At 36.2% G+C, this 11,553-nt stretch overlaps 1 protein-coding gene across 1 annotated transcript in view; it reads right to left on the minus strand.

The window, feature by feature from the left end:
* The window catches only part of fam149a (family with sequence similarity 149 member A), an 87,304-nt gene extending 76,340 nt beyond the window's left edge, over positions 1-10,964 (minus strand). The window contains exon 1 of the mRNA XM_051928548.1: positions 9,974-10,964. Within this exon, the coding sequence (XP_051784508.1) occupies positions 9,974-10,437 (464 nt within the window). The 5' untranslated portion in view covers positions 10,438-10,964. The remainder of the gene's footprint in view (positions 1-9,973) is intronic.
* Between the last annotated feature and the right edge of the window lie 589 nt (positions 10,965-11,553).

Consider the following 11,553-nt stretch of genomic DNA (forward strand, 5'->3'; position numbering starts at 1 on the left):
ATTCGTATGCAGTTTATCCAGGGTGCTTGATCCCTGGTGGAGCACTGCACATGTTTGTAAAAATTTCTGGAGCATAGTTCGAAGATTTGTCTGTTTAAAGTCCCCAGCATGCACGCAAATGCAGGCAGCATCTAGCAGTGGCTTAGGGTGGCATGTACACCACTATAATGATAGCAACAGAAAATTCCCTTGGTAGATGAAATGGCCTGCACTTAAGCATTAAATATTCCAAATCTGGGGAGCAGTAACTCTCTGCTGCAGTGTGGTTCGTGCACTAGTTGTTATTTATATAGACGCAGAGCCCTCCACCCTTGCTCTTACCAGAGGTCACTGACTTGTTGGCTCATTACACTGACCTGTTGGCTCCACATATCCATCTTGAACCAGGTTGTTGAACCACATCTCCATAAATATCAGCACACAGCAGTCCCTGATGGATCGCTGTGAGGTAAGCAACAGCCTTAATTTGTCCAGTTTGTTGGTAAGTGACCGGACATTTGATAGAAAGATGCTGGATAGTAATGATCTGTCTGGAACCTTACATAGCCTGTCCCCGCTTCTACTTCCTGTCCTGATGCCACCTCTATCTCCACCTCAAAGGGATGGTAATCCAGGGAGCTGCTGGTATTCGGGCTATCTCCATTGGAATACTACTGAAGTTAGAAGAATTGTGAAGAATGTGTTGACAGCTTTGTCTGATATTAACCAACTCCATGTAACTATATGAATGATTCGCAGTAGTGGTCTATAGCAGAATTAAAAGGACAGTTAAATAACAAAAGAAGTAACAAGGAGAGTTCAAAGCCACTGGTTCTGGACATGCCACCATGATAAAAAAAAATTTCCTAGTGGGAAATTTTGGAAGTATTTATGGAACTTACATGCTTTTGGGGCTCCCAGTTCATGACAGTTTCTGCATTTCTTTAGTAAATCATAAGATTATAAACTACTTGGCAAATTCAACAAAAGAAGACAGTTTACTTTATGTACATTTGTATCATAATGGAAAACTCACCTTAAAACTAATTGCTTTGCATGTTTGTTTAAGCATCTAATAATTAAAAGTTCTCTCGGGTTAAATATAGCATAGTATTTTTTCTGTGAAGTGATTTCACAGTTTAATATTTAAAAATATTCCTATGTTAAATGTACTGTGATTATTTCCACAATTTGATGACACAATTTAGTAAATACTGCATACTACAGTATATCAGCTCATGACGTTACAGTTTTAAACATACCCTTTTAAGTTTGGCAACTTAATATTTTCGTGATACATGTTCAAGAAAAAATCAAGAAATGCAGCAGCTAAACCTAACAGGAAAAAATTGTTAAACTCTGTTTGCAGACCTACAATGCAGACCCCTTTATGTCTGTTCCAGTCTCAGGACTCTTGCATCCTTTTGTGGAAGTATTATAGTATTGTAGCATCCTGCAGATTGTGCTGTAAATGGGTGGGGGTACTGTAGGTGCCCGATTGACAGAGAACTGTCACACAGGTACATGGAGTGCTGCACTCCACAGGTTTTGAGGAAGGTTTGCGTTACCATTTTAAAGCCTGAGAGGATTCAATAATGAGATATTCAGAGGTGGAAATAAGGAGCAGCTGCATAAAGAAGAACAGGACAGTTTTTGGTGGATCACACAGAGAAAGAGAGAGATGAATGGAGATCCTAGCTGTGCTACATCACGGGAGACAGCATAACACCAGCAGTATCTAGTGCCAAGTGCGCATTTACTATTTTATGAGGCATGTCCTGAAAGTGCAACCAAGGACAATAGCTGCTACTAACATAGTGTATTTACCCACCCAGATCATACCGCAATAAGAAACAAACAAAAGAAAAAGAGCTGTTGAAGAGAAAGAGACAAAAGTACAGTAGGGTGATTCGTAGTTGTTAAATAAATGTACCTGTTGTCGAGCTTAAATGTTTTTTAGTGTGTGCCTCATTCTTTCCATCTTGGTATTCATTACACTTTATTTAACATGAGTGTACTTTCAGATACAAGCTAATTAAAGTTATAAGCAAAGTAATTAATTTTAAGGAGGTTTCAGATAGATAGATAGATAGATAGATAGATAGATAGATAGATAGATAGATAGATAGATAGATAGATAGATAGATAGATAGATAGAACTTTATTGTACAAATGTTAAAATAGTAAACAATCTTTTTAATTATTGTATTCATTTATGATATTAGATTTTACTAGCGAAATGCAGTTACACATTTATTTATATTCAGCATCCATATCTGCGTTTACATGTATGCATACATTTATTCATTAAAGCACTGTTTTACAGTAGTCCTGGGGACCCAAGTAATGGCACATTTTTAAGACAGCTATGTCCCAAAACTCTCCACACATAGGGTCTTGTGTTTGGAGGGGTCTGCTATTGAGCTCTGCGCTAAACCCTTCCTGTATTTTCTCTATAGAATTGACAGGAAACAGAACATTATCCCTTTAAATGTATTGCTAGGAATACTGCGTACAAAGAGCTAATAAATATTTCCCTACCAAAAAGTCTTCAGTAATGACAACCCCATACAATCATACTGTGTTTTTACCCACCCAGATCATACTCCCATACATCCTGCTTCAAATAGATAAAAGGAGTGCATCAGGGCCTCTGCTTGTGAAGCTACAAATAAATGTTCACTCTGAGACCTACTAAGTCGTGAAATAAAATCTTTTGATCTTCAATACATTTTGTAAAAACTATCAGCTAAATATGTTTTTTATTTAAACAGATAAAATCACTTTTAAATCCTGGAAATGTTTTCTGTTGATTATATGTGAATTACTATGTGAATTTCCCCTTGGGATTAATAAAGTATCTATCTATCTATCTATCTATCTATCTATCTATCTATCTATCTATCTATCTATCTATCTATCTATCTATCTATCTATCTATCTATCTATCTATCTATCTATCTATCTATCTATACAGTACAAAATAAATAATGCAAGGATTCACTTTGACAACAATAATAACTGTGAAGAAAGCACACACAATGAAATACATAAATCTCATAAACATCAATTTGATTTCAAATTCAGCAAATGTTATGATGCAAAACCAGAGAAAGAAACAAGAAAATATTTTGTTTGGCTAATTAAAAGAAAGCCATTAAGAAAAGAAAACAGCAGTAATGAGTATTTTGTGTAAAAATCTAGAAAATAATACATTTCCACTGGTTCTAAAAAAGTGAAAAAGACAACGGTGAAACAAGTCATTTGAAATACTGTAGAAAGCAGAGACAAAATAATTTAACAAAGTCTTACATATACTGTATCATTGAAGAAAGCAGTCCATAGAAGACAAAGAGAATCAGAATGTGGTAAACCTGTAAGAAGTGTGAGACAAGGATGCACAGACTCACCATCATTATATAGTATAAATATGTCTGAATTATAATTGTTGATGCGATGAGGAATGTTGCAGGAGAAGTGAGAATAGAAAGGACATAAAGTTCATGCTCAAGGATTCTGACTCTGCTGTAGAATTAAAATTATGAATGAACACAATAAGCATTGAAGGTAGACAAAAGATAGCAAATGATAAAATTGAAATGAACATCTCATTAAATTGTGATAGAACTGAACTGAGCTGGTGGAGTATTTTTAATTGTATTTATTTCACACAACTGAATATGCAAAGACCAATGTAAGTGTAAAATTGCAGTTGTTATAGTTGTATTCAACATGAGAAGAGAAAGTGTGTTATCAAAGTTTATAAACTAGATTCTGAAGAAAATGGGGGTGACTAAGGAAGAAAAGAAAAAGCAGAACAGCCACATGAAAATGGTGAAACATGATAACACACTGGGAATTGGAATTCAATAATATAATGTGAAAAACAGTCAGTAAAGGTACAGAGCTCTCATATGCTATAGTAGAGCAAAGGTGGGATTGATAGGCCAGATTAGAAGGGCAGAATGTCTAAAGAGAGAAGTACTTGAGTGTAGATCAGATGAAAAGTGACCAAGACAAAAACAAGTGAAATAAAATTAAGTAAAGGACTTTTACATTGTGCAAACAAAACAAAACAAAAAATAGGGACAGAGTGGTCAGGAGAAAATTAATGCACTCAGGCACCTCTTTAGGCAGTGATAAATTAAAAATGCATAAACATGCAATATACAGGAAAGTACAGTATGTACTCTATGTAGAAAACATGGAATAGACTAAAACAATAATAAAATAGACTAAAATTGCGAAGTTAGATGCTGATAACGCTGAGCGGAAAATACATGTTTTAACAAAAAAAAAGTGACAGATTATATTTAAATCCTGAAACATGAGGACACAGGCAGGCACAAGAAAGACCGTGCTATAAAGATAAATGCTCACTGAGATCAGCAGAAAAATCCATGGGAATAGTGAGAAAGTATGTCCCTGTTTATAATTTATAATGGTGATAAACATATACAATATTTTTTTCAGATATTAATAATTAAGTAGGGTCTTCAAAATAATTCAAAAGAGGTTGGAAGGATGCTGTATTTTCATCTCCTCAAGTATTATGTGGCCATGGTGCATTGTTTATAACAACATTCTAGAAGCAGCATTTTGACATTTCTGCAGTGTGACTAATCACTAAATAAAACTAAAGTAATTAACAGTAGTCGTGGTTTAAATAATCCGGATTACGCTTGTTGAGCTATTGTGGAGAAGGAAAAGCAGTTTCATCTTACAGGTGTATCACCCATGACTGCACATGACAGAATTGCAAAGTTTGACTGTGAATTTAAGATAAACCCTTTTTAAAAATTGTATTATATGCTAAAGTTCTATTGTGTGTGGAGAATAGTGTGTTTATAGCTAAGGAAAGTATGTAAGTAAGAAGGCTATGGACATGTATTTTATTCTTGACTTTGCTCTATTCTCAAATTGTAAATGAGCCTATCATTCATTACACATTAATGTCTAGTCACCTTGTTTAGTAATTTATTTTAATCTGTTTCATTAATTATCAATTGTATAATCACATTTTAATAATGCATTTTGATTGCCTTATCTTTTCATTTCCCAGAGTTAGCCTGAAAAATTAAAGAAAACAGTGCTGACTGGTGTAATCTTCAAATCGTAATTTCAGTGCAATTAATTAATATATGTTATCTGTAACCAAAAGGTTATTTCAGTACTCTAATACAATATGGATGACTATAAAACATCTAAGCAGGATACAAACATTGAAACATTTTTAATTTATTTTGAACATGTATTCTTTTGTTATATACTGTATTAATGGAGTTTACATGTGTATTAGAAAGAGCAATTTGCTAAATGAAACAAGGCTGATAGAGTTTCTAATACAAAGAGTAAGAGAAAAATCAATAAAACAATGAAGCAAAAAATAATTTAATTAAAAGCACAGATCAAGCAACTAGATACTGACTTTGAACAGGAAAGACTATACGTTGCACTTCTCTAATATAACCTTTTATAATTTAGTTGACAATGTTATAGCTTTTGTTAGTAACGATTCAATTAAATATTTAAAAAAGCATTCTTAAACTCAAGCTCAAATGAAAGGACTTGGTGAATAAATTACATCTGATCAAATTGTTTAGAGATGAAACTGGAACTGCTAACATATAAACACTCATGTAAGAATCTTCATCATTAGATTTACACCCATATTGTGCTTAAATTCATTAATTTAAATATCTGAATGTTTTGTTGCCTTCTCTTCCAAACAATATACTTTAAGTCTGTGGTACAGAGAAAAATTATACTCTTTATGTTAATGCACAAATTGTTTTCTTTGTCTACAATCAGAATAATATGCATATACATATATTGTAATTATACGGATTTATTCCTTCTTATTTCATCCAGTTATTTTATGATTTTATACCATACTTTTTTACATTCATTTGAATACTAAGGTGCTGATCTATTAATTATTACAAATGGTTTAAACAGAGTAAAATGATTCCTTCAGCCTTTTAAATCAATCATATATGTCCTATAAAGGGTTATCTAGATTACAGGAGATTGCCAGGGTCACAAACTTTAGCAGAGTGGCACAATAAGGATGCTACAGTAGATCTACAGTATAAACAGCATGAAAAATAGAAAGAAATGGGCAATATTATATCTGCTTTGTACCACCCTGAAAGAAACCCATCCCAGATGGAAAAAGATACCACGACAATAACTTGAGCACTGAAGAAAATTAAGGAGTTATTGACATTTTTGTTGGCTGCTGAGAGGAGGAGAGCACTCAGCAAGGACAGTCAAATGTACCTAAGCTTTTATAAAACCTCTAATATCTTTCAGTTTTGTGTCTTGCATGTGGGCTTTCTGAGTGTCTTACAGGGGCAGATATATCTGGGCACTAAAGGGATTGGAGAGTTGGTTACATTGCATCTTAAATTTCTCTATCACAAATCAACAAAAATACAATTGAAAAGGGATTACCATTGGGACCCCAACTCTTTTCTTGCTTATTGTCTCTGCTGTTACAGTTGGAACCAAGTATTTAACTTGTGAGCTTTTCCAATATGTGATATGTGTATTCCCATCTGATTGTAAACAAAATGGTAGATGGTTGTCCATCTGAGCACATATTTTTCTTCACGCCTCCACTGCATTGTTGGTGCTCTCTGTACCACTGCATTGGTAAACGTGCATTGCCACAATAAACAGATAGTGTCTTTCATCTAATATGCGAGTTACTAACAAAGTTAGAAGAATACACAAATGCAGCAGAGATGGCAAAGGAAGCAGCTTTCTGATGCCTGTCACTAAGGCTAATAGGCATGTGCTTCATTTAACACCAAATTCTTGTTAATAAAATGCTAAGCATGTATGCGTCTGTGTCCGTTCACTTGATGTATCTCTCTCATTCCAAAAGATGACACATCACTAACATTAACACTGCTTTTATGAATTCAATACCAAATGGCATTTAACAGAGACATGCATTGCATGATATACTGCAAATATAAACGTTCCGGTCTACGTTGATTTCATAGATTTCAACACGTCTTACATGGGTAGCACAGCTAGTTTTGTGGTAAATGGACAACTCAGTTTACAACAAAAAAGGACAGGAACCTACTGTCAAAGGTCAATCAGAAGTATAAGCATTAAGAATACACAAAAACATGTTTCATAAGTAAGATATTCTGAAGTTTAGATAGATAGATAGATAGATAGATAGATAGATAGATAGATAGATAGATAGATAGATAGATAGATAGATAGATAGATAGATAGATAGATAGATAGATAGATAGATAGATAGATAGATAGATAGATACTTTATTAATCCCAAGGGGAAATTCACATTCTCCAGCAGCAGCATACTGATACAAAAAAAAAAACAATATTAAATTAAAGATTGATAATAATGCAGGTAAAAAACAGACAATAACTTTTTATAATGTTAATGTTTACTCCCCCCCGGGTGGAACTGAAGAGTCGCATAGTTTGGGGGAGGAACGATCTTCTCAGTCTGTCAGTGGAGCAAGACAGTGACAGCAGTCTGTCGCTGAAGCTGCTCTTCTGTCTGGAGATGACACTGTTTAGTGGATGCAGTGGATTCTCCATAATTGATAGGAGCCTGCTTAGCGCCCGTCGCTCTGCCACAGATGTTAAACTGTCCAGCTCCATGCCAACAATAGAGCCTGCCTTCCTCACCAGTTTGTCCAGGCGTGAGGCATCTTTCTTCTTAATGCTGCCTCCCCAGCACACCACCACATAGAAGAGGGCGCTCGCCACAACCGTCTGATAGAACATCTGCAGCATCTTATTGCATTTATGATGCATATTTCATGTCCCCCCACACTAACGGTAGCTGTCTGTATTTTTCTGCCCAGACTGATTGTTTTGTGTTGGTCTGAAGATGAATGAATAATGAATTTTGGTAACAATCTTTTTTTTGCCTGCGGTGGCTGGCACCTTTCCCGGGGTAATAGATAGATGTTTCCTGCCTTGCGCCCTATGTTGGCTGGGATTGGCTCCAACAGACCCCCGTGACCCTGTAGTTAGGATATAGTGGGTTGGATAATGGATGGATGGATGGATCTTTTCTTTTCAGGTTACCTCAAATAACATACCTAAAATATTTTAGGAAGACGTGAATAGGCAGTTGATACTTTTTCCCACTTTATTTACAGAATGTTTTCTGTCAGATCTGCCAGTAGGTGTTGGGTGATAACTGAAAACAAAGCTATACAGCAAATGACAGTTTGCCAAAGTCAGATTGCATATGGAGGTTAACATTCACACTACAACCATTCATATTAAGTGATTTTCTTTACATGCCCTCAAAATGCTGTTCATTTTATCAACTTCAGGTACCCATACCACTAGTGAATTCATTGTGGACTGACTATCTTTCAGTTCAGGCAGGTGTTTTCACACCACACTGAGTTAAGGTTCAGGGCTGTGGAGTCGAAGTCAGAGTCAGAAGCAATTACTGGGTTACTGGATTCGGAGTCAATAAAAATGAACCGACTCCGACTTTGACTCCAATTCTGACTAAATATAAATTGTAATGTGTTAGAATTTCCATTTTCACATATACTGATTTGATTAAACTATTTTTTTCTTCTATATCTTTCATAAAAATATAGCTTCTTTTTAATTTTGTAAATTTAGTCTTAAGTGTTTGTAAACCACAACAACATTGCTGCAGCCTTTAATTCCAAACTTTAACAGGTCAGGGTGCTAAAAAGTAGCCTGATGATTTATGCTGGCAGTGATGAAGTGCCTTGTATTTTGTATATTGTGTGCCTTCAATGAAAAAAGTAAACACATTAGTCTAATTACAAACAGAGAAGTCAGAAGTCAGTGATACCAGAAATTGAAGAGTTAGGGTCAGAGTTGAAGTCAGTTATACCATAAACTGAGGAGTCTAGTGTAGGAGTTGGATGTCAAAGGTTTTGAGTACTGAAACCATAGCCATGCTACAGTTTGGACTGAAAAGTTTGCTGTTTCAAAAGCTTAAGATGTTTTTCCAATTGCACCAACAGCAGCCTGAGCTGTACTAATCACTAAACCTCCTGTCAAATGTAAAGAAACACTTTTTTCAGTGCTTCTGGTGGCTTATTTTACAGTATTGTTAGATGTAATTATTGGCAAAAAGAAGTTTTTACATCAGTTTTACACAAATATGATTGAAAGATAATTGCCTGATTAGGTAGCACAGCTGTGTGTAATACCTTTTGTGTATGATTTGAATTTTACTGTACATTAAAGTGTAAACAGGAAAGCAGCATGCATGGCAGTGTGGTGACCTACAGTAGGTTCAAATCCTGACTTGGTCACTGCCTGTGTTTATGTTTGCTCATTCTGCCCAGTTAAATCCCATAATTCAGACAGGCATTTCTAGGAGTGTTCTGTGAACATGCACGATACTCAACAGTCCCTTGCCTTGTACCAAATCCTGCTGGGATGGCTCTGACAATAAATTGGATTTTACAGGCTCATGAAAAGGATGGGATGCATTGTCTAAAAATACATCCATACTGGTCCACTACTCAGACTGTTTCAGCCAGTGAAGTCTTTCCCAGTGGGTATAAGACAAAACAATTCTGAACTGGTGCCAGTCTGCATACACAAACAACAATGAAATGGAATGTGGATTAAATACAAGCAGTACAACTGAAAATACTTAGTTAAAATAATTAGTTTTACTGTGTATTTTGAAATGATACACATCCATCCATCCATTTGCCAACCCCAGCCAATCCCAGCCAACACATGGCGCAAGGCAGGGAACCAATCCCGGGCAGGGCGCCAACCCACCGCAGAATGATACACATTCAATAATCTAAAAGCAATTATTTGGAAATACCAAAAGATACAAAATTAAGGAATAACAATATACATAGAAATCAATATTTAACTAACAAAACCGCTTTTTGATTCCAAAGCTGCTGTTGGTAATAATGATTACCTTCACTATGCAAGTGAACATATGATTTTTAAATCAATAAAGGTAACTTACCTGCCCGGATGCCGCGACTCCGTACCACTCGCTTCAGTCTTGCCCAACGCGCTCCTTCTCAAGTTCTCAGGTATGCCAAGTAAGGCTCGCCCACCGCTCTGGATAGTGGCCGTTGGACACGGAGGGCTCGATTTGATCGTGTTTAAGGTGACAAGGCATGAACTTGGAGCTGGACGGACCAATATCCGATTAACGGTTGGCTCTGAGAATTTCAAACCTGTAACCAAGGCGAGGGGACTGGCGTTGCTCTTGACTGTTCGTGGGCTGTTAGGAACTGAGCTGCCATTCTTGAAGGATGAAGATATGAGAGGCATCATCTTGTGAACTGAAGGCAATGTAAGCGCAGCAGGTTCATCTTGGCAGCCAACGGAAGGTGACGGTGCGGCAGGAATTTGGGGCGGTATAGACGATTTAAAGATTTTAGCAAATATAGTGCCCAGGTCCAGCACAGCGATCTTCATCATGGAAGCGGAGAGGACAACTACAGTCTTACAAGATGCACAATAAACGCACTGATTCCAGGCTTCCTCTGGTGGAACTGCAGCAGCCGGTGTTGTAACAGGTTTGCATATTTTCTTTTAAAATAAATGGAAACAGTCACTGAGGAAGTAGTATTTCCTGCTTATCAAGTGTCTCCTTTACTATATCCATCCATTTAGAAAACAAGCCGTGCACGCCAAGATTTTTTATTACATTCCGCGCTTACTGTACATCAAATAAGGAAGTAAGTTCAGTATCCTTGAACAGAGTAAACTAACCGGGGTCTTTCAGTAGTCTACCAACAGACTGGATTCATAAACAGCGCTGGCGTAGCACAGCGCGCCTGACAGGTGACGGGTGGTGCATTCGTTACTATGCAAAACAAAAAGGCAACTTCTGATTGGCTGTAGTCGAGCTAAGCCCTTGGTGCACCGAAGCCTCTTACAGTTTAGCTGTCGCGAAGCTGGGAACTTCAACATCAAAACTGCATAACTACTGCGATGATCTAATATAATATAATATCTGGGTGCACGCAACTTACACATTGAAACTTAAGAGCAAAGGCTTTAGCAATAATAATAATAATAATAATAATAATAATAATAATAATAATAATAATAATAATAACAACAGATATATACTCATTAAATTACTTAATCTTTAAAAGAAAACATCGTGCTGCTGAAAATAACTTGGATAATCATCTTCAAAAGAAACTAAGCAAAAAAAGAAAACAAGCTCTATGTACACAAACAGCAAACTTCAAGAAGCACTACGATTTAACGTAATGCAAAAATTAAACTTTTAGAGTTCCATAAAAAAAACATTTTATTTTACTGTACTGTTAATGAAAATGCGGTGTATGCAATATAAGGATTTATGCATAACAAAGACAGAGAGAATCCATTCATCCTATTTTAGAGCTGTTAACCGAACTCATGGGATGCAGGAGCCTCTGTAGCCCCGGACTCACGACAAGATCTCTCTCCGATAGGGAATATTGTCCGTCGAAACCGTTTATTATTGCCACAATAATGAGAAGAAGCTTTTAAAATTGCAGTGCTCCCATAAATACACGAGAAGCGTGCAGGTATGAAAGT

Source organism: Erpetoichthys calabaricus, chromosome 5 (assembly GCF_900747795.2).
Source record: "Erpetoichthys calabaricus chromosome 5, fErpCal1.3, whole genome shotgun sequence".
NCBI classification, from domain to species: Eukaryota; Metazoa; Chordata; class Cladistia; order Polypteriformes; family Polypteridae; genus Erpetoichthys; species Erpetoichthys calabaricus.